The 24,977-nt window shown below is 39.3% G+C and overlaps 1 protein-coding gene across 1 annotated transcript in view; it reads left to right on the forward strand.

Annotated features, from left to right (window-relative positions):
* LOC139913097 (mitochondrial carrier homolog 1-like) overlaps positions 1–24,977 on the forward strand; it is a 75,950-nt gene that overhangs the window by 24,847 nt on the left and 26,126 nt on the right. Inside the window, exons 4-5 of the mRNA XM_078288266.1 lie at positions 11,985–12,062; positions 20,291–20,348. Coding sequence (XP_078144392.1) covers positions 11,985–12,062; positions 20,291–20,348 — 136 coding nt within the window. The remainder of the gene's footprint in view (positions 1–11,984; positions 12,063–20,290; positions 20,349–24,977) is intronic.

Consider the following 24,977-nt stretch of genomic DNA (forward strand, 5'->3'; position numbering starts at 1 on the left):
CCATACAGAGGCACAAAATCAAATCAAAAGTTGGTCAGTGAATATAAATGGATCTAAATCGATCTCTAATGCACCTGATGTCGCATCACGTCATGTCTGTAATTTGGAGATGTACAGACAGCAGACCAGCAGCATTGAACTCAATCCACAGTCTCCAGGTGTGAAAACAAAAGTGAAACTTAACATTCCACAGTTAGTAACGGGGATTTGCAGACAGTAACTCGTCTTCGCTGCTCTACAAACTTTAATGGTAGGTGATGTCATCTTGTGGTATTTAAGTCGCAGTCGCAGTGCTTCAGTGCATAGAATTGAACACACACGTGACGCACCATGGGTCTGTACAGGATCTGTGCTTCTGTTCACTTTCTTCGATGCCATTTTGGTCCGTAATGAATGTGGGTGTTGTCCTTTGCTTAATATGGTGTTTCTTAGGCAGTGCCATTATGCTAATTCCAATTTACGTGTGATTGGGATTCATCAACAGCAGTTGTTAGTTCGTAAAATTTTATGAGGAAACAGTTCTGAAGACGGCCATGTCATATTAATAATCGTTTAGAGACGCAACCAGCTGTTCTCAGCTATTGTTGCCCAATATGGCTGCCAGAGGATGCTTTATGTCACCTTAAAACTTTCTGACATTTCATGGTTTTGAGGTGAACTGCAACTGAATGCAACGCAAATTGTAAAAACCTTGCAGCCTAACCACACACCAAACTTACTCCCGCGGGAACAACGGTGGCTAAACTGATACGAGCACTGCTCTTGTACCTGCTAAATCTAGTTAGAGAGAGTCAGAAATTGACAAACCACAGACATGGCTTACCAATGCCATACCATCAAGTAACCATGTCAAGTGAACAGGTAGTTTAACAAAATAGATAGTTTACAATCACTGCTTTCAATTATTCTGTTGGCAGGGCTACAGATCTTTATAGTCAAATAGAAGTTAGCAATGGCTAGCTAGTTAATATCAGCGCTAGAACGAGAGTAGGGTAATTCTAGCAGCAGCAACTAGCTAGCAAAGTAACGCTTTCAAGTGAAACTCTGCTGTGTTTCTTTCCAGAATGACTTTGAACTCGGCGTCAGCAAGGCCAGACAGGGCCTGACCAGGGACTCTAGTAGAGACAGAGAAGAAGACAACGACAGAGAGGAAGTGGGAGAGGCAGAGTAGGAGCAGGCAGAGGAAGAGGAGTGCAAGGCAGAGGAGCTTGGGGCAGAGACAGGGCAGGCAGAGTGTGTTGAGGTCCTCCATGATGAGGGAAGGGAAGAGATAAAGGTTTATATTATCTGTGCCTGACTGTGAATTCCCCCAAAGGAATTGTAGAAATATGATCAACCAGTCGCAATCATTATTCCATTTAGTGTACAACTTCGGTTGTAACCATTACTGATATAGTTTTCCATATGATATTAAAGCTAATGTGTTCAGCTAATTTCTATATGACTCATAGTTGTTACTTTTTTACAAAGCAGAAGTTTATTCAGAAGATGTCTGGATCTGAGGAGGAATGGATCGAGGGAGTTAGGGAGGAACTGTTTTGAGAGGTAGACAGTGTTGGTATTTTTTTTTTTTTTAAACTTATTTTTTATTTGGTTATTTCTCACATCCCCTTTTACATCAAAAATATTTCAACATAGTTGACAGTTTCCTTTACATGGGGTTACAATTTTTGTAAAGTTTTATATATCCGAACAATTCAACATGAAAATATGTATAAAAATGAATCAAAACAAATTGAAATAATAATAATAACAATAGTGAAAATAACCAATGTAAATAACACAAACATATCAAAACAAAACTAAACATGGGTTATATACAAGTTCACCTTACATAGACATACATATTCAGTCCAATATACATAGGAAAATATACATATTATTTATCAAAAAATAAAAAATAAAATGTCCTGTTTATTTTGTCTCACTTTAAAGAAGACACAGTAAACTACCTCAGATCATCACCTGCAGTCCAGTTCCTTACTAAGTATATGTTCATTCAGTTACCAATCCCAATGTTCCCCAATTGCCTCCATTAGTGGTGTCCATCTTTCTATAAAAATTTCTCTCTGTAGTCAGCATATATGTAATTTTTTCCATTGTGTAAATGCTTCTTAGAATTGTTAACCACTCATCATAGGTAGGGGGGTCCTTTTTAAGCCATCTTATTGTAATTGCTTTCTTTGCTGCTGTTAATAATATTTGTAAGAGATACATCCTTTTCCTACTGTGAATTACATCCGGTTTCATCCCAAGAATTGCTATCAGAGGGTCTCTTACCAATTCAACATCCAATATTTTGTTCACAGTGGTAAAAACTGATTTCCAAAAGTTATCTAACAATGGGCATTGCCAAAATATATGCAAATGGGTAGCCATGGTCTCTCCACATCCCCTCCAACATCTACTTGACTGGGTTGGATTCATCTTTGCCACAATTTGTGGTGTTCTGAAAAATCTGTTAATTATCTTCCATTGAAATTCTCTCCACGAATTGGCGTTAGTGATTGTATGGGCCTGAGCACAGATCTTTAACCAAACTTCCTCCTGTATTTCCTGTTGTAGCTCTCTATCCCACTTTTCTTTCACATGATAGGTATTGTCCTTTGTCATTGAAGCTAGGATTCTATATAAGTTAGTTATTGGCTTATTCCCATGTTTTCCATCCTGAATTTTTAATAAATACTGTTCCAAGAGGGAGGGTTCTATCAATCTGTTCCAGTTTGTGTGTTTGAATATAAAGCTTCTTACCTGTAGATATCTAAAAAATTCTGTTCTTGATAAATAAAAATCTGCTCTTAATTGTTCAAATGATTTGAAGTTGTTATTACTGAATAACTGATGTACAAAATGGAGATTCAAGTGTGTCCAATTTTTAAATCCTGCATCAAGTTTTAAAGGCAAAAAGTCTTTAATATGAATAATTGAGCTCAAGATAGAGAGATCACATGGCAACTTAAACATTTGCTGTACTTCTTTCCAAGCCCCATATGTGGTCATTGACCATTCTCCCAGGAGATTTTTGATTGATTTAATCCTAGTAAAGGGGACCACCGATAGAGGCATATTAGTGCTATAACTTTTTTCCATATTGAGCCATCTTGTACTTGTATCATCTGATAACCACACCATCATTGCTCGTAATTGTGACGCTAACCAGTAATGTTTCAAATTGGGCAGACCTAGTCCCCCCTTGGGTTTTGCCAGTTGTAATACTTTGTATCTGACCCTGGGCCTCTTACCCTGCCATATAAATCTTGAGATTAAACGGTCTATTAGGATAAACATAGATTTAGGAGGGGCAATTGGTGAAGTCTGGAAAAGAAAAAGAAGTCTTGGGAGTATATTCATTCTAATAGTCTCTACCCTGCCTATCAAAGTAAGAGGAAGTGTAGCCCAGCGACTTAAATCTCCCTTAATTTTTTCTATTAATTTTATATAATTAGCTTGATATAGACTGAGGTCAGAGGGTATATTTATTCCCAAATACCTGATGCCTTCCCTGGGCCATCTAAATGAGAATGAGATCTCCCCTTCAATTGAGGGGAGATCAAATTGTTCATGGGGAGTGCTTCTGTTTTGGTCACATTTATTTTGTAACCTGAGTAAAGTCCAAAAGTCTCAAGGCACTTCATCAAATTTGGGATAGACTTTGCAGGGTCAGAGATATATACAATTACATCGTCTGCATATAGCGACAACCTGTGCTCCTCTCCATTCATCTCAATACCACTGATATCTGTGCTATCCCTTATTAGCTGTGCGAGGGGTTCTATACTGAGGGCAAATAGAAGAGGCGAAAGAGGGTCTCCCTGCCTGCAACCCCTCCCCAGCTGGAACGTCTGCGAGAAACACCCATTTGCCCTCACCGACGCCTGTGGAGATGAGCATAAAAGCTGAACCCATTTAACAAAGCCATTCCCTAGACCATATCTCCTCAATACTTTAAAAAGAAAAGGCCAGGAGACACGGTCAAATGCCTTTTCGGCATCTAAAGCCAGCGCCATACATGGTACTGGGATTGATTTGGCATGAGACATAACATTTAGTATCCTGCGAATATTATCAAACAGCTGGCGACCGACAATGAAGCCTGTCTGATCTGGATGTACTAGAGTTGTGATAACCGATTTAAATCTCTTTGCAAGTATGGTGGTCAATATTTTACAGTCGGAATTTTGGAGTGCTATGGGTCTATAAGAGCTACACTCCGTTGGGTCTTTACCCTCCTTATGTATCACTGAAATAATTGACTCCTTCCAATTTTGAGGAAATTCCCCAATTTCAAATGCATGAGTGTAAGCTTCCTCTAAAATCGGACTTATATCATCTATAAAAACCTTATAGAATTCATTAGAATATCCATCAGAACCTGGGCTTTTGCCGTTTTTCAACCCCTTAATTGCCTCCACTATTTCCTCCCTTGTTATGGGACCATCTATAGCTTGTGATGCCTCATCAGACAACTTTGGTAGTGTTATATTTTGTAAGTAGGCATCTAATTTTTCAGAGTCTGTGCATGTATCAGTATTTGAGTACAGCTTTTTATAAAAAGCAGCAAAAGCTTCCGATATCTCGTCTGGTTTATAAAGAAAGGGCTTCCCTGGGTCACTACTTTTAATTTTTTGTACTACTGTTAAACTCGTCTGTTTTTTGAGTTGGAATGCTAATAATCTACTAGCTCTACTCCCGTGTTCATAGTAACGTTGCTTTAAAAATCTTAGATTTCTCTCAATCTTTTCTGTAAGCAAATTTCCAAGAGCCCTTTTAGCTTCATTAAGTAGAGTTAGATCGTTTGCAGATAGCTGGCTTTTATGCTTCTGTTCCAACCGTTCAATTTGTTTTTCAAGTTCTATACGTTTGGCCTCTCTGAGTCTCTTCTTAGCTGATGCAAGTGAAATTATCTTTCCCCTCAAAACTACTTTGGCCGCCTCCCACAGGATCACTGGTGATGTCTCACTTGTATTGTTGAATTCAAGGTATTGAGCTAATTCTGTCTATATAATCTTGAAAAGTAGTATCATTAAGAAGTGAAACATTTAATCGCCAGCAGCTTGGATTAATACATCTTCCTAAGTCCCATACCAGGCTAAGGGGGGAATGGTCACTTAAAGTTAAGCTATGTATTTTACAATCCAGAACTCTATGAGACTCATTTTTTGCTACAAAGAAATAATCAATTCTGGAGTATGAGGAGTGCGGATTCGAGTAAAATGTGTAATCCCGTTCTCTTGGGTGTATATGTCTCCATGCATCAATGAGCCCCAGGTCTTCAATCATTTGTTTGAGGGCCTGACTCACACCCGAAGGTGTGGCAAATGAGGATGGATTTTTATCCAGCCTATTTGACAAAACACAGTTAAAGTCTCCTCCAATTAAAATAATTCCCTTGGCCTTTTCTATAATTAGTTCACGCACCTTCTTAATAAATTTAGGATTATTTTCATTTGGGGCATAAATGTTCAGCATAGAGACTGTTACCCCACAAATGGACCCATTCACTAATATAACTCTCCCCTCCTTATAATTAAATTTTGAATGCATACAAAACTGTAGAGAACTATGTAACAATATTGCCACCCCACACCTCCTACCCGAACCATGGGATGAAAAATACACTTGACTTGCCCATGACCTTTTGAGTTTTATGTGTTCAGAGTCTGACAGGTGGCTCTCTTGTATGAAGGCTATCGTACATTTAAGATGTTTAAGCTCATTAAGAATTGTTTTCCTCTTTATGGGGCTATGTAGACCCTTAACGTTATAACTAACTACTCTTATACCATCCATTGGTGTTTGCATGTAAATTGTTAAACCATGCCTCTTTTGACTTACAAAGGGATTGGGGAACTGTGTGGCCTTGAGGTGAATCTTTAAACACAACCCATGATGAAAAATAAAGTATTAATACAAACACTGTAACTATATACATTTGAGTATTCTGCATCCAGACTTCCATTATGTTATCCCATAAACCTATGGGTCTTCCCTGCAGTAAAATTAACAAAACCACCAAATATATTTGAACTGTAAATGAAAAAACATTTTCTGCAAGGAAATGAAGGATTATCCAGATCATCCACATAGGAGTCTGGGCCTTGACTGCAAGTTGTTTTCTGCAGTCTCGCAGTACATCTGCGCCTCTCCCAAATATCACAGATGTCCCGCGTTTATATCTCCCACTCTTATTGCAAGTATTTACTATTCCTAGTCCACCCCTGGAGAGAGCTTAAAGCAGTTCTATTCTCCCCAGATTTCACCTCCAGAGTTTTTATTGCTACTGTAATATCCAACAAAACAAGTAAGGCTCGTCATATTATTTTTCCTGTGTTCTGTCCACTGCTCACTGGAGGTAGGTCTATAAGACCAGATGGTTGTTTACAGTTCTGTCTTTTTCCAGTGCACTTAAAGTCCAATTCTCATCTGAGGTGTTCATGGTTGTAAGAATATTACCATTTTAAGTCCTTACATAGATATCAAAATAATAAACAGCCTATTCAATATAATAAAAAAAATAATAAAAAATAAAAAAGTAAACAAGAGTATAATATAAAATAAAGTAGGCTTCTCAATAACCAAGCAAAATATTAATAGCTTACCTCCATAGTCAAGGAGTGAGCCATTAGTTATTATGCATTCTCTCTCTCTTTCCGGGAGAGAAGAGAGGAACAATCAAAATGCAAGCAAAGAAGGGTACTGTTCAGTGCGTGCAGGTGTCTATGACCGTCAGATGTCCACCATTTCTTTTCTATGTCTCTTCTCCCAGTCCAGCGATATACTGGTTAACTGCTGCCGGCGTGTTGAAAGTGTGAGTGCAGTCTCTGTGGGTCACGAGTAGCTTTGCTGGGAAAAGAATCCGGTGTTTGACGATCCCCTTCTCCCGTAGTTTTTGTTGTGCTCCGTAGAATTCTCGTTGTTGTTTGTATACTTCTGCCGATAAGTCCGGATGAAACCTGATTTTGTTGTTTCTGTAGAACAGCTGGCCTTTTGCTCTCGATGCTTTCCAAACAGGTTCCTTGTCTTGATGGTTTAGAAATTTCACAATGAAGGTTCGCGGGCATTTGTCCCGTGATACGGTGTGCTCTCTCCAGTACCACTGGGGGTTGCACATTGAGAGTTTCTGTAAACCATTTTTCCATAAAAGCGCAAGGATCCGTCCCCTCTTCCTTCTCTGGTATGCCCACTATTCTCATATTGTTGCGTCGGCTTCTGTTTTCCAAATCTTCTGTCTTGGTTGCCAGGAACTGTACCTTTCCTTCCAGCACGTTGACTTTTGATTGCAGACCGCTGATTGCGTCCTCGGCGGAGGATACACGCTCTTCAGCCTGTGCGATGCGACTGTTGCATTCACTTATGTTAGCCTGAATATCCTTGATAGCTGTTATTATACCGCTAATTTCTGTATGAAAGTCCTGTTTAAGGGATTCGATGGCTTTCATAATGTCGGCGCCGGTAATATTGTTCACCTGTCCGTTGTCTGTATCCACCAACATGGCGTCTCCCTCATTGTGGACCGAGTCAGAAACAGCGTCCTCGTTAACTTGAAAGTCTGACTTCTTGAGCTTATCCTTTGTCACTCCTTTCGGCATATTTGACTTGTAATGACGTTAGCTTAAATTTAAGTGACTTACAAAAGAATATTTGGGTGGTTTTGCAGTAATTATCTTGAAATTAGTGACAGAGCAGGAGAGGTGCTGTCGTTCAGCTCGACGCCATAACCGGAAGTCATCCCAGTGTTGGTATTTGATGCCCTGATGATGCATCAATATCGGCATGGTTTTCCTCTATCCACTGAGGTGCCAGGAGTACCATGATGTGTGTGGAAACTGCAGGGACATGCCCACAGACTTGGTGAGGATGGGTTGTCACCAGTCCTTTGTATTAGCCGACTACCGTCAATCTCCCTGTACTTCCTTGAAGCAGGATTCCTGCGTAATCACAGGAACTACAGGGAGGACGTTATGGTACTCGCCCATGCAAGAAAGCCTGGGGATGAAAATTGGGAGTACAGGTATTCTGCCTATAGGGCCTAAATCTATTGGCAACTTGGTGCAATTGGCTGTGGAAACAGTTAGTGAACCCCAGCTGCTGCATATGGTGGATCAGGAATAATGCCTAAACTACACTGCATGTGTAACATTTGCGTATCCGAACTTGTTGCGACCCAGTTGCAGCATGGCATTTTAAGTTGCTACCCCAGGTCCATTCTTGTTCCGCTCAAGGTCTGCTGACTATGTTGTGCCCATCTACATTTTACCTATGGGTAAGTGAGCACAATTATTTCGTTTTTCTTATTTTTCCATAAAAAAGTCAAGTTGTACCGTGAGGAACATTAATGTACCATATAAGGTATGGGCTAAATAAAAACGATTTTGAGCTTGTAAAAAAGATTCTGAGCTTGTGAAATGATTTTTGCAAATAATTTGAGACTTGCAGTTGTATATCACCATGTGAACATGTGAAAAAAAATTGCATGAATGTATTTGAATGTGTGAATGTGTAAAAAAGAAGAAAGAAAAGAAAGAAAAAGAAAAAGAAGAAAAAAGTAGGCGGAGTTAGCCGATAAAATAAACGTCACATGCTCCACAACAACCAGAGGAGTACGTCAAAAATAAACAATGTAATTTCTATTAAATGCCAAAATGCCACCTGTGCAGTGCAACCTGTAGTTACTCAGTTGAGATATTAATTAAACGCAGGTGTTGTCACGACCCGGCTGCAGGACCATGGCAAAACGGGAGACGCACACAGAGCCAGTAAGATTTACAATCTTTTTATTAAAGAAAATAACATTAACAAAACTCAAATACTGCAATGGCGTGTGAAAATTAGTAGTCAGTGATGTATGTGAGTGGATGAGTGTTAAAAGTGTAAGTGTAATGTTGTATGGTGCCAAAATGAACTAAGGAGAGCACAAACAAAAGCCAAGTGGTGGTGTCCCTAGGAGAGCCAGTGGTTATGGTCTCAACGCAGCTCTTAAGCCCTGGCAGTACCGGGCCCAGGTGCCGCCAGTTGCACTGATGAGCCTTCCGCTCCGCCCACAGACACCTGCACAGAAACACAGCACACAAGCACCAGCAGTCAGAGCGGGGGGGTCGTCACAGTGTCTGTTGCTATGTGCTGCCCTTAGTTCTATAGCTCTCCAGCTGTAGTTAGCTGTTACGAACTCCGACAGCGAGGAGGACTGCACATGTTTGAACAGAGCGCCAGAGCCATTCGCCCCCTGATTGGATAGTAAAACTCACTCCCTGATTGGATAGTCAAAAGAGTAGCATTCCCATTGGTTAGTAGACTCCTGAGGCAAAACAGGGTGAAAATTCGTGCTTGTAACCCGGATGTCACATGAACAGACTTAAACTTTGAGCGACATTTTTCACTCAGTTTGCTGCTCTGAATCTTTTATTACAAAACTATATCTGTTTGCTCTGATTTTTGCGCAACCTCACATTTGAAATCATTTGTGCACAAATGTTATTTACACATTCACAAAATGTTTACTACACATTTATACATTATTTTTGCTTGCTTAAATCTTTTTACACATTCACACATTCAAATACATTCATGCAAATTTTTTTTCACATGTTCACTAATGGTGATATACAACTGCAAGTCTCAAATTATTTGCAAAAATCATTTCACAAGCTCAGAATCTTTTTTACAAGCTCAAAATCTTTTTAACTCTTTATTGAGCCCATAATAAGGTACTTATGTTCCTTTTTCCAATGGCGCAGCCAAGGGCATCACAATTCAAATTCAGGTCAGTCAGTCAGTCAGTCAGTCATCTGTCGCTTCGTGAGATGATGTGCTTTGTGAGATGGCCTCTAAAGGGCGTCTTGGACCGCGAGATGCAGTGTTTCCCATACAGAGGCACAAAATCAAAAGTTGGTCAATGTATAGAAATTGATCTAAATCGATCTCTAATGCGCCTGGATGTGTGCATCACGTCATGTTTTTCATTTGGACATGCACAGACCAGCAGCACTGTACTCAATCCACAGTCCCCTGGTGTGAAAACAAGTGAAGTGAAACACAATTTGCTCCAAACTCGCACGTATTAGTAACGGGATTTGTAGACTGTAACATGTCTTCTGCTGCCCTACAAACTCTAATGGTAGGTAATGATATTATCTTGTGGTATATAAGTAACGTTAGTGGAATTAGGTAACTTAACCGTGTCGCAGTGCTTCAGTGCATAGAATTGAACGCACGTGCAGTGGGTCTGTACAGGATCTGTGCTTGTTTTTGAGAGTGTAGGTGTACTGTGGCCAAATACAAGGCTTCTCAGCGGCTATCCATAGATAACCTCATCTCCAACATTTATTTAAGTGACATTGGTTTATGTGTCCTCTATTTTGTTTACTGACATGGTGATAAATGACTAGCAAAATCTTGGCATTTATATACATTTATATGCAACAGACGGCTGCGTCATCTGACAAAAATAGAAGCCATGCGCATCGCCAAAGTTGTGGTTCTATATATCTGTAAATATGTATATATTGCTCTATATATTAGACCATGGTAGAGACACTCTCCAAGATTGCAGCACATCTTGTCTCTTGTCTGTAGCAAGTGTTTTATGTGAATTTCAATCTTATTATTTTACTGATCTTTTCTGAGCTTTTATTCACACTGTGGGCCTTATGCGTCCATTAATCTGTGGAATCACTGCTGTGGCTATGGGATTTATCTTCCAATCCTGCCCTGTGTTTGAGCCTGGTGAATCTACTTCTTCGGCTGCCCAGTCTCCTCTCACGGCTGTCTGCCTGCCTGCTGCTCTTGCTTCACTCCCGTCTACTGATGGCTGTTCACTATCAGCACCCCGCTGCACACACACGCATACACATACCCACACCTTCCCACACATGCATGCCCTATGCTTTCTCCCAATCCGTAGGTCTCAAATTTGGTGGAATGCCACTGGAGAAAATTTAATGTTTTGGAATGTTTAAGCCATTTTTCTCACTTTTTACTTTTAGACACATAACAGATTAAAAAACTCAAAATCAACATATCACAAATTAAACATGTCAAATTTTCATCATGTGAAGTGTTTTTGCAGGCCACCACACTTATAGTATATCACTATGCAGAGGGTAGTACAGCACACGCATTATACTAGGGTACGAAAGCCAAGAGGAGGCCCGGCTTGCACTATGTCTACCTAGTCTTGTTTATATGATAAAGTAATGGCTACGCCTCTGTTTCCCCCTGTATATATTGTATTTTAGAAATAAATACACAGACACTGATTTGGTTGTATTGCTTTTATTACAAAGATGAAGTTTTGAAGTATGGTGTTTTTTCCCTATGCAGGCTACATTAAGTTATTAAATTTGCTATGTATGCAGACATCAGCTGATGCGGTCTGTTGGCGTCTTTGCTTGGCTGGCGAAGCCTATAGTCCAGACAATAGCTAGGAACTAGGCTATATATAGGAACTACGCTTATTTACCCATATCAATGATGTATTTCAATTAATGCTTGTATTGTTTGAGGCTTTGTTCTTGATTTCACGCTTTTGAATGCGCAGCTAAAACGCAACTAAAAACCAGTGTAGGTGCAAGCGCTGGACCCTGCTAGCGCGACGTGTCCAGTGTAGAACAGGGGAGAGACACATTTTGCTTGCTTTCACTCAGTGTTTGATACTCTATTACCATTTTGCATTAAACTGGTAGTGTACCATCAGCTAGAGGGGGGAGCACGTGGGATTTTTACTGACTGGGAGGGCTCAGGAAAGAGGAGGAGGCTCAGAAAGACAGGAGGAGCTTATTGTCGGCTTGGCAAAGAATAACAGGGAACAAAAACTGGCAATAGACTGACTGACTGATCTTTAGTGGGATGATAAATACACACTTTCACTTTGCAGAGGCTCATTTTATCTAATGTAATTGTCAAAAATATTAGTTATTGCAACTTTAAAGCCCACTATAGGTACATATTTGTCAAGTAATTGAAGCTCTTCTCTGCTTTATCTTCAGGCCATCCCACAGGAGCAGGTGGAGGTCGTGTCCAACAGAGATGACTTGAAGACTTCACTAAGGAAAGTGGTCAAAGAGGTGAGTGGTCAGATGGTCCTAGGCTGGATAAGATGAAACCATCAGAGCAAAATCTGAGGCAACGTCCCTGACTATAATTGAGGCGGTGTTATCTTAATATCCCTTTATACTTTGTGGCTACTTTCTTTAGGAAATTTCAGGGAGTAAATTTCCTTGGATGCATTGACTCTACATCAGCGGTTCTCCGAAGTGTGTTATCGAGGCCCAAGTGTCTCTAATTTCACACATATGATCACTTGCATACCTTTAGTACAATAGTGATGAGGTGCACAGAGTTCCTGGACATAAAACGTGAGATATGTCTGTGGATGTATGAAAGTATTCATTGCACTTCTGTATTTCTGTTGAATATCTAACATGGATATTGACAGTGACTTGTTCGAAACAAACAGATTTTTTCAGATAAGATAAGATAGCACTAATCCCCTTGGGGAAATTCAGGTGCCACAGCAGCAACTGGCAGACAGTACCAAGGAAAACAAGTACAATAAGTACAATAAGATAATAGAGAGAAGAGGTAAAAGATAAAACAATAGAGGTAATGTACATAATATAGAGACTCTAGAGACAGTGCAAAAATGCTAATAATAATAATACGTATTCGTATATATATACTGTATATATACATAATCAGGAGTTCAGTCATTAGTGCCATTGAAGGAAAGGGAGGAGGGGGCGCTTTGAGGGGCTAGGGTCCAGGTCCAGGTCCGTGTCATTGTGCAGGGTGTGGGGCGTGTGTGTGTGTGTGTGTGTGTGTGTGTGTGTGTGGGGGGGGGTTATGGCTGGCTGGCACAGGGGTCGCTGATGTTGTTGAACAGTCCAATGGCCACCGGCACAAAGGAAAGTCTGAGCCGCTCCGTCCTGCAGCGTGGGAGGAGGAGCCTGTGGCTGAAGCTGCTTCTCATCAGCCTCAGCTCATCATAGAGAGGGTGAGAGGGGTTCTCCAGGATGACATTGAAATTTCCCCTCATCCTCCTCTCTGCCACTGCCTCCAGACTGTCCAGTTCATGTCCAACAACAGAGCCAGCTTTCCTCACCAGCTTGTTAAGTCTATTGGCTTCCCCTGCCTTGATGCCCCAAAACCGTGCCAAGTTATTGCTTGTTGCCGTGTTGTTTGTGGGTGGAGGAATAACAGGAGAGGAGACGAGAGACGAGTGCATGTGTAAAAGCACATCCCAAAAAGGATTAAAGACCCGAAGGTCCCGGGACCAAAATGGCATAGCGAGGAAATTCGCTGAGAAAAGTAGAATTTTTTTTTTATTGATGACATGAGTGTTATACCCTTTTGAAAACGGGGATTTTGGCTTTCAGAAAACCAAATGTATTTTGTCCAAACGATGTCTGATTAGAAAGAGTTTGAATAATAGTGTGGTGAAAATATAAGCTTTGTAAATACAAGGGCCAGTTGCGTTCAAAGGCGCTGGGATACATTTTCTCGTCGCTCTGCAACAACGTGCTTGGTACATAGACTAAAAAAAATGGAAAGTAGTGAGTGTGACATCACCCATAGGTTTCTGAAGGCAAAAGATTGGGTTTACGATCACTGCCATGTTCACATTTTTTTAACCCAGAGTGAAGCTGAGGGTTGTCCAAAGGCCACGGCGACCTGTCGATCACTGGACAGGCGACCTGTCAATCACTAGGAAAACAACCCTGTTTATAGCTGTTATATCCCGTTAATAATGAAAATCGCCGTAAGGAGACACATTAGAAGAAATTAAATTTCGTCGCCGTCTGCTGGCTGTATCGAAGCACTGACAGCAATGTACTATACAACAATCGATTCTGTTGGCTGAGACCTTTCTGACGATGTATCACGTTATGGTAAACCCTGCCATTCTCTATAAATAGTCCTGCGTAAATCCACTCTCTGTGTTCCTGATTCACGCACGAGGGCGCATGACGCACAGACTTGATCAATATTCCTTGTGATTTTTTAGTATTTTTGGAGATTTTTATTATTGTAACATAGCTAAAAGTTCTTACTTTTTGCAATTAAAATACCCCATATTGAGGTCAAAATGTGCAATTTTGTTGGCAAATGGGTGTATTTGGATCCAAATGGCACTTTGGATCCAAATGGCTAAAGCATGGAGACCACCTGAGTATATCTTTATAAATTGTATCATAAATTGTTGTATTTTATTGTATTTTCATCAAATTTACAGTTACATTGTAGGTAGATTGTATACTAGGCGAGGATGAAAATATGATGTTTTCCTTTATTCCATCTCCATTTACTCTGGAATGGTAATAGATATAGGTTTACTTACAATGGATTCATATTCCCTAGCTTCTTACCTATCAAATGTAGGGTTGGGTCCCAAAACCCGGTGCCACTATGGCACCGGTTCCTGTACGACCGGTAGGCCTACCTACCGGATTGAATTGCAATGCAGATTTCGGTACCTCATTTCGGTGCCATGCCTGAGCTGGCGATTGAAATATCCGCCCTCCAGTGCTCGGAAACCGCCGCACGCGCCTTCACTAACATTATTGCTTGGAGCGCACCGCTTGAAATTGACTGTCTTCCTCTGTATGACGCGCCTGCCGCTTTCCTCTCCCGTGCGACTCGCCTTCCAACTTTTGGTCGAAAGACAAACAGCAGCGCCGCTTGTCAATGTCACATTTTGGTCGCTTAGCCAATCAGATAAAAGAAGAGGTGGGTTGTTTTCATTACCGATAACGTCCGGTTATACAAACCGTCAGTTATTTGTTATTATGTAACGTGAAAACTATATGAAAAGTAATTAAGGACAAATAGGTTTAGTTTATAAAAAAAACTTTTAATAACTAGAATGTCACAATAAACAGCAAATGTTGATGTTGATGTCAGGAGAGTAGCCATATTTTGCCAGAGAAAGCAGATATTTCTGCAAAAGAATATTGAAGTAGAAGAGTAGAACAATTTGTAGAAGAGTAGAAGTCTAGAAGTTTGCACTTGGTATTTCTTTTGCTGTTAGTATTAGTATTGTAACTGTTATATATGTTACTGTTAAATTTTTGTAGTTGACTTAGCTTTTTTTATTATTTATTTATTAATATGTTACATTTCTTTGCCTTTGCAATAAAAGAAGCATTCTTTAATGTAGTTTTTTGCGCTTTATATGAAAGTGTATTGCATTTACCAAAGAAAAAAAAATCTGGGATGGTTTCTCGTAATTATGACTTCCGTATCTCATAATTATGAGATAAAGCTGACATAATTATGACTTAGTATCTCATAATTATGAGATAAAGATCTCAGAATTATGAGATAACTTATCTCGTAATTACGTGAAAAGAATACTTCTGGTTTGGGCGTTTAGCCTTCAAAATAAAAGCGCAAGATTTTAAACATGTTTTAAACCAATTACCTTGTATTTAATGATCAAATTCAATAAGTGAGCACCCATATTAATGTTTGATGTCATAATAGTAATGCCATAATATGTGCCATTCTTAACTATAAACGCTGCATATATTACACTTGCAGTATGGCTGACTTTGAGGGCCTGCCATGACTTTGCTTAAACCTTTTGGGCCTAAATGTTACTGTGTCATGAAAGTTCAGTTCTGCAGGAGTGTTTTGACATAGAACTTGCGCTGTTACAATGAAAGGTAAATTGTACAGTGTCCAATTTAGTCAGAAAATGTCAGAATAATATATACTTAAGAATGGCACGTTATGGCATTTTTCATTATTATTATGACATCAAACATTAATATGGGTGCTCATTTATTGAATTTGATGATTAAATACAAGGTAATTGGTTTACAGTATTTCTACATGTTTAAAATCTTGTGCTTTTATTTTGAAGGCTAAACGCCCAAACCAGAAGTATTCTTTTCTCGTAATTACGAGATAAGTTGTCTCATAATTACGAGATCTTTATCTTGTAATTATAAGATACTAAGTCATAATTATGAGATACTAAGTCATAATTACGAGAAACCATCTCAGATTTTTTTTTCTTTAGTGAATGCAATATGCTTCCGTACCGTTTAGGCACCGGTACCGTTTTAAAAGTATTGTTTTAGCACCGGTATCTAAATCTAAACGATATCTAAATCTATCTAAATCTAAACGATACCCATCCCTACTGACAGCCTCCCAAGACAGCCTCTCTCTCTCTCTCTGCTGGTCGTTGTAGCGATGACGCTTCGTGACACACACACACATAGCACTAGGGTAGCATAGCCTACAAAAAATTTGCGGTCACACAGCTAAAATACAAAACACTACTGGTGTGGAATTCGATGACGATGGATTGACAGCAAACTAAGCCGAATTATTAACTAAAATATAATGATGAATAATAGGGGCTGATTTCCAGCGGGCTGTCTTAGATTATTATTATTATAATTGGTGATTACTTCGGGAACACAGCCTAGCGCAGCAGTTTGGTCATGCAATTGAGTTATAACCTGAACAGATCAAATTTCTCCAAACATTGGCAATCCCACAATTCAGAGTGACATGCGGTCAGTGTTGCTAGTTTGTATTGTCAGTTTCCACCCTTTCCAGCCCAATAATTGCTCAAAACCAGCCCAATGGCGTAGAAATCCGCTCAAATATTATAGATGCAAAAAAAAACTGTAAAAATTAATATTTGCCAATCGCATGTCATAACTCAAGATCAAAGAATAAAGTCAGATATGCAACATAATGTCACATGCCTTGTCTAATTCAGCGCCAGCAACTTTTTCAGCCTTGACAGTATGTCAAATTGAACAGAACACCTTGCATACATACCATACAGCGCAGTATACAGAAGTCATAATTTAAAAAACCCGACGAAATGATATGAAACCAGCCCAATGTTTATCTATCCACCCAACAATTGTTTTTCCGCATCACGCGATCAAAAGCAGCACAACTGGGCAGAAAACCAGATCGATCTGGCAACACTGTATGCATTTATTTGCTGTAAAAATTGAGACATAACTGTATCAGTTGAAGCAGACCCTAATCACCCAGAGTGCATTGCATTGGAAAATCAAGTCCTTTTATAAATGTTGATTCTGCTGTTTCTGACCAGGAAAATGAAAAATACCTTGTTGTCACCATTAGTTTTTCATTTTTTAATTTCTGTTTGTGAAAAGAAAATAGAATGACCAAAAATTCACGGACGGTGCTCGTGCCGTTAATGTTCTGGCATCATTCACGCATGCAGTCAATACGGAACATTACTAGTAACGTTACGTCTTGAGCTGGGAAATTGGCAGAATTGATATACTGGCATTTCCACACCGGCTGCTGTTAAAACATGACGGTATGCCGTCACATTTACAGAACAGGCATGTGTGAAAGGGGCTATAGACTAAACCAATTTTCTCCGCAAAGGTCTCATTTTTCTACTGACAAGCTTTTATGGTATCAAAATTAATTGGAGGATGATATAATCAGATAGAAATTCTACACGTAGGGGCTTTAATGTGGGGCACTCCGGTTATAATATTCTTTCTGATGCTTTCAATATGGGTAGGACTATCACCTATGACCTATCACTTGTCCCTTGTTGCCACTTGGGCACACCAAAGTGGAAGTGGGCAGAGCACAGGTCTTTGGAACTCACAAGAAATTTTGCACAGTAGTTGGGAACATGTATAAAGAACATAATTACCAAATGTCAAATCAATTGGATGTATGGTTCATGAGAAGAAGATTGTAAATTGTTTTCTGGTTTCTGGAAAAGTTGTGAAAAGAGTGGAGTGATGACATTGAAAGTATTAAGTTGCAGTGTATGAAATTTTCCGCAATCATAGAGAAATCATTTCAACCAACTTGGAGATGTCAAGGACAAATGGATGATCCATGAGGCCCACCGCTTTGGTGTAAATTGAGCAAACAACCTAGGACGACTGTTTTGTACAGATGAATGTAAGGAATATGAAGAAATAATAATTTGAATGCTAGGACAAACAGTTCATTTTGGGCTGTAGTGCCACCATCTGGCCACCATCGGTGGTTGACATGGCCTGAGTAGTGTGTCACCATAGGAATAGATTTGTCAAGCTTGTTTACTCCAGAAAATACAGTTTCTGAGCTGCAAACAACTTTACCGGAGAAAAATAATAAGAAGAATCCTAACAATTCCAAAATGGTTCCCAGCATTTCATGCTAAGTTGGACCTCTAATAATCATAACAAGAACAATAAAAAAATGATTGAAAAACATAAAAGCTAAAAAAAAAAAGAAAAAAGGAGAACATACAAATTGGCAATTGGGAATAAAATACATATATATACACACAAATACACAATATCATCAGCAAACAATCTTAGACCTAATGAGATGTATTCATAAAATTTACCACAAGGGTTTTCGTGGTGTTAGTGGCTGATACGTGATGGTAAGCATTCACCCTATTCATGAACACAGATTACTGCCTCAATTTACCGCTTGCGGTGTTTTAGTGCGGACACCCTCTGCAGATCATTTGCATGTCCCTTAAGTGATTCATAAAGGCAGTCCCTCACGCAAAAAATACCACCTCATCTAACCAGACAGTAAGTTAAATGTTAAATTCAAACACATATGAAAATAGGTTTTAATACAAATCAAACAAATAGAAGTCATTGTGGCATTATTCTGACCGAAAACATATGAAAAACTTGCCTGGTGTCCAGCCCCCATGAATCGCAGTCTTTAGCACTTTTTGAATTTGCATGGCAATTCATGGGGGTCTGGACGCCAGCCTGTCCACCGGCAGTTATTTTGGACAGATACTGTCCGACATACCTGATTGGATGGTTGTTGTAGGTGGAACAAACCTACGACAAGCGTTACAGAGTGCGACAACAACTACCAAAATGGCAGCGCCAGCAAAGGGATTGGATGATAGCAAGCTAGATTTAACGATTTCATCAGTCCTTAAAAAACTTAATTCCATCGATGAGTTAAAACAGGAACAATCCGCATGTTTAAAAGCTCAGAAGTGAACGCCGCCATGATTGATTTTAGCTCTGAGGCTTTTTTCCAGATTACGTCAATCTGTTTTGCTACTGTGATTGGTCAAAGATTTACCACCTTGCACCAACCATTCAGTTGGGGCAAGAAATTACGTCAGTGAGTCAGTCGTGGATAGGCTTGTGTCCAGACCCTTATGAATTGCCATGCAAATTCAAAAAGTGCTAAAGACTGCGATTCATGGGGGCTGGACACCAGGCAAATAAAAGGCAAGCTTTTTGAACAATTCTGAATAAATATTTTCAATTTGCCATTCTTGACATTTTTGCATAGTGGAATACTGTCATAATCCCATTGCCTTGATTAGAATATTAGGGCATATCACAGACAGGTCAGGCTTTCCTTGTGGCAGTTTTGGAAGTTGCGCTACACATATAGATTATCTTTTAGAGATGTCATTGTGTTAAACAGAGACATGCCTATGCTTTACATTGAAGAAAACAGCACAGATGCATTATGTGGATTTATAATCACACTAACCACCCTACCATTATCACAATATTATCACAGTTCCAATCCTGTTTATAAATGGGCAGCTGTTGTGCTCACAGAGGAACCTGGTAAAATAAAGGAAATAAATAAAATAAATAAACATTCCAAATAGTTTACATTAACACGTGTGTACATTGAATATGTAACAGCTCATCAACATGTTGATTGTCACTGGCTTTCACCTGGGCGACCGCTGACAGTAATGCCATGGAAACATGACATCACTCCGGTAGACAACTCTGCAGAATTTTTATGAATGAGCTCAAAATACCACGGCATTAAGATTGTGTGGCGCAAAGCTGTTACTACTGACTTTTATGAATATGGGTCATTGTCTTAAAAATAATTGGGGCCCAAGTGATCTCAAGCAGAGAAGATTTAATACCATTCACAATGACAAATTTACTTTTGTGGATCAAATAGCTGGTAAACCAAAGCAAAGACACCAATATTTTTTAGTTTCAGTAATAAAATCTCATGATCAGCCGTGTAAAAAGTGACATTTTTGCTGAGAACTTCAGAGGCACAACCAGCATGTCCCCCATCATACATTTTTAAATGGAGTGGAAACTATGCACACCCGGGCCAAAACTGGTGCACCAGCACACCCTAATGGAGTAGACCTATTGAAAATGAATTGAAAATTATGAATAATTATTATATTATTATAAATAATTATAATTATTAACGGATCAGTGTGGCCAGAATGAATACCTGCAAAGGATCATAATAATCCTGACATTTTTCTGTGTTTTCCATTATTTGCAATGTTTCCTCTCTCCAGACCTCACATGAGATGGTCATCCAGTGCCTATCCAGAATAGCCACTCATCCATTTCATGGTAAGTCCTAAGGCTAGTCTTTTTCTCTCTGATTTTATCTTTCTTGCTTAGATATCTCTGTTGGCCAAAATAGGCAATGTAGGAAAAAGTACCACATAATTATTAGATTAGATTAGATTCATTTAAATGATCCCTGTGGGGAAATTGGGCTGTTGCAGCAGCAAATAGTAGTAGTAGGATAATAGTAGTAGTAGTAATAGTAGGATACAGCAAAGAAGACTAGGTTATAAGTAAGAAATGGGGGTTATATAAACATACTACATTTCCAACACTCAGATATATTAAGCAGAAATATATGAATGAAAATGTGTACAAAGTCTGGATTCCAGAATCAAAGAATAAGTTGGGCGATTTTGGACCTATATATAATTTGTCTCTTACATACCTGTAATAGTAATAATAATAAACTTTATTTATATAGCACTTTTCAAAACCGAGTTTCAAAGTGCTTTACAACAATAAAAATAGAGTTTAAAAAGTCAATAAAACATTATACGAGATAAAGGACTTGAAAATAGAAAACACCATCTAAAAGAAAAGATACTATGAAATGGAATACAATAAATACAAAAAAACCCAATTTAAAATAATTAAAATAGAATAAAATAAGTTAAAATAAACAGTAAGAGAAGGACTTTACATAAAAATAGGTTTTAAGAAGTGACTTAAAAGATGAGACCGACTTTGATACAAAGATATACAAAAAGAAAAAGTTGCAGGCTCTTCTCTGGATTTGCTGACACTTATTATGAGCCAATGTCGCGATATTGCCTTGATGAAAACAATGAACCTAAAATATGTGCGCGTAATAACTGTCACGACAGTGGAGAGGTGTGTGTGCGACTTCTCCAGCTATATGTAACCATACCTTCACCAGGTCTCCATCCCTCCTACACTGGCACCTGTGTCTCAGTCAGGCTCTCCTGCTGCTCCTCCAAGGGAATTAAGGCTCCTCTTTGCCTTTATTTGTGGTAAGCATTTTGGTTCACCTCCTCATATACCAGCGCTTTTTACCTCCACTAAATCACGCTTGTGGTGCCCAACTGCATTCACTTTATGTCGTTCCAGAGTGACTTTTTACGCACTGGTAAAACATCTCTTCTCTGCAGCTCTTTGGGGTTTTCTCTGCCACCAACACTTCCAGCTCCACTGGAGAGACATTTGCGCTTCTTTTTCCCATCATTACGTTGCTGCTAATGGGCTATTGTGCGCATTGCTTGGCCCTTATATTAGCGCAGTCGCAATTCTTATCTGCGCCTCTGCTCATTTGCGTGCCCTACTTTAGTAAATACCTTGGCGGTACCAATTGCACCCACAATTGCTTTTGCGCTGCACGGGGAATTGCGACATGTTAGTAGATCCGGCCTTTGTCTTTAAAAGGTGCAATAAAATCTAGAATGGTCGAGCATGAATTATTAAAGTCAGAAGCTAAAACATCAGCAGAAATTGGAGTGCTCAGAAGTGCTAGAGGAAGCAGATAAGAAGGCCTGGCGCAACTGGTGAGCAGAGTTTGAGTTAAAAGAGCAAGAACGAATGCAGGTAAGGGGCTTAGGTGAAGGAAGAGGAGTTGGGACTGAAAGATGACAGCTTTATGATCTGAGACAGGGAGGTCTAGTAGATCCAGCTTACCCAGGGAAAAACCATGGGAGAGGTCAAGGTTGAGTGTGTGACCCTTATTGTGTGTAGGACCTCTGACAGACTGCTGACGTTAAAAAGATTCAAAAAGCTTAATAAAATCAATAGTAAAAGAAGGACTGGGCGAGCAGACATGGATGTTAAAATCACCGAGAATAAGAACTCTATCGTATTGGGGGATTATAGCTGATAGTAATTCAGAAAATTATTGGATAAAACCAGAGTTTAGTTTTGGAGGTCTATAAATTAAAACACATAAGGGGACCTTGCCATTTAAATTAAAGCGAAGTGACTCAAAAGTAGTAAAACCACCAAAAGAAATAGTGGAACATTTTAGGGCTGTCCCGAATACCATTTTTTGGCCTCCGGAGCTTTGGTAGTAATCAACAGCGAATATTCGAAGCATACTCGGTGGAGTCCACAGGTCCGTCGCTCCTACACGGTCCAAAACGGGATAGCAAACGCAGCGGCAACCTCTTGGCAACCAGCCAGCTAGCAGTCTTGTAGCTCCTTCAGTTAGCAGCCAAGGAAAATGTAGCTTAGCACCGTTTATATCCACTGAGACACTGTCATAGCACGGAGATAGCGGTCCACGGCAACCACGCTGAATCCACTTGAACTCAAACAGTCCGACCTCACTCAGAGAGTGGCCACAGCTTAAATCCGAGGTGATCACGACACGGTTCGAGCGCCATTTGTAGAGATGTGGATGATCTCCGGGGAGTCGTTAGAGAAGAAGAGATGAACACCAGACGAAAAACTTCATACTTCAGCTGTAGTTTTATTAAGGGCAGACGTTGTTGTGATATAGGTCAAGCTCTGTGACGTCACTATATAGACATCCAAGCAATGATCATTACATATAAAATTACATAAAAAAAACGAATATCCGAATCCCAAAATTGAAAACTGAATACCTACCCAACGAACGAATATCCGAATTGTCAAATATTTGGGTCCAGCCCTAGAACATTTAAACAAGTCTATAAATCACCGCAAGACCACCACCACAGCCAGACAGTCTAGGCTGCCGGAAGCAAAAGAATTCTGGGGACAGGCTTCAATTAAAACGATGCTATCACCAGGGCTCAGCCATAACTCAGTGATCAGGAACAAGTCTATGTTATTTGCCATGATAAAGTTATTGCATAAAAAAGACTTATTAGCAAGAGATTTCACATTAAAATGGAGATGAAACAACGAAATAGACACCTGCACTGAAAAAAACCAAACATTGGATTTACTTAAAAAATTGTGGACATCGGTTCCACATTATTGAAATGTGTTTAATCAACACAAATCATCTTCTATGATCTACTTAATTTTTTAGTGTTCAAGCTACACTATTTATTCCAGTAGAATCAATGTAACCCAATCATATAAAATCAACACAATATCTTCAAGTTAATCCAATACCAATGAATCATGTAATTTCACCTTGATTTTATTGTGTCCGTCCTATTTGTTTTATATGCATTCACCCAACATGATTTGTTCTAATTGAAGTTACACTAATATATTGTGGACATCGGTTCCATCTAATCTAATCTAGTAAATGGAACATGAATGGCTGCGGTTCCATTGCTTGTGATTTTTTAAATACTAACGTTACACAAATGCATTGTGGACATCATTTCCACATGATCGAACCTTGTGATCATAATGTGAAACTGTTTCTACACGTTTGTGTGTGCAATATGAAGTCATGGATGCATTAATAAACAAGGCAAAAAGGCAATTCTGTACCAAAATTTCAACTGTATTGGATCAATCTCAACATTTAGTACAAAACCTACAGCTTCCACAGACAGTGGATTCACTGTTTTGTGGATCTTGTATCCATAAAATCATCATCATGTCATTACCAAAATAAAAGTCCCCTGACATTATGCAGGCTGTGCAATCACCTAGCATTGTGCAAAAACAAATTCCAGCAACAAATACAGAGTAACATGCGATAAATCAAAAACAAAAGTGCATTGTATGTTTCTGTTTCAGGACAAATTAGACAACTTAAAAAACAAAATTGTCTGCAAAATTGTGCAATTTTAAGTCATTCCAGCATGAGTAAAGGAAAAAAATCCACTATCTCAAAAATATAAATAAATAGACAATCACAAGTTTTTCCATTAAAAACACTTTAAAACTCTTTAATTTGGTACCAAATACATGGCAAAGCGATTCAGAGCATCTCCTTACGTTAGTGTCAGTAGTAGTTGACACTACAGTACAGTACAGTATGACAACAAAACAGATCCTTCCTATCTTGGCTAACGATAAGCTTTCAAAATGCATACAAAACCTCCAGTGCTTCAACCCACACAGTAATATAATAAGATCAGACAATAATAGTCGCCAAACCAAAAGTCATCAAACTTTTATGGAGAAAAGTCGCCACATCCCGGTCGGTCCTCCCTACCGACTCTTCGGCGCACTGCCTCCCAGAAAACAGCGACCGTCTCCGGCGGTGAGAGCAGTGGCGTGTCCAGACTTTTTTGACTGGGGTGGCCCAAGTGGGGTACTGACTTATGCAGGGGTGGCATGAAGTACGAGCACACACACACACACACACACACACACACACACACACACACACACACGTCAGAATAGCATTAATTTACCATTTTTGTCTCCACTACCCATATCTACTTTAATTGCTAACATTACAGTGTCTTACATTCCTGTGTTTAAAGTTTAATTTAAAAGATAAATAGACCTACCAATCACAACACAACAGAGTGGCACCATACAAATGTAATATAAAGCTTCCATACTTTATTCTTTAAAGAAATTGTACCTCCAAAAGTAGGCTACATACAAAAGAAAACAATGCACATTCAAAAATAGTCACAGTATAAAGTGCCAACAAAATTAAAATAAATAAGCCTGTGTGGACAAAATATTTACTTGACAAAATTGTGCAAAACTTCAAATGTGCTACAGTGTAGTTGGTTAGAAGAACAGACACTGTAGTAATCTTACCAACAGAGAGAC

Source organism: Centroberyx gerrardi, chromosome 14 (genome assembly GCF_048128805.1).
Source record: "Centroberyx gerrardi isolate f3 chromosome 14, fCenGer3.hap1.cur.20231027, whole genome shotgun sequence".
Classification (NCBI taxonomy): domain Eukaryota; kingdom Metazoa; phylum Chordata; class Actinopteri; order Beryciformes; family Berycidae; genus Centroberyx; species Centroberyx gerrardi.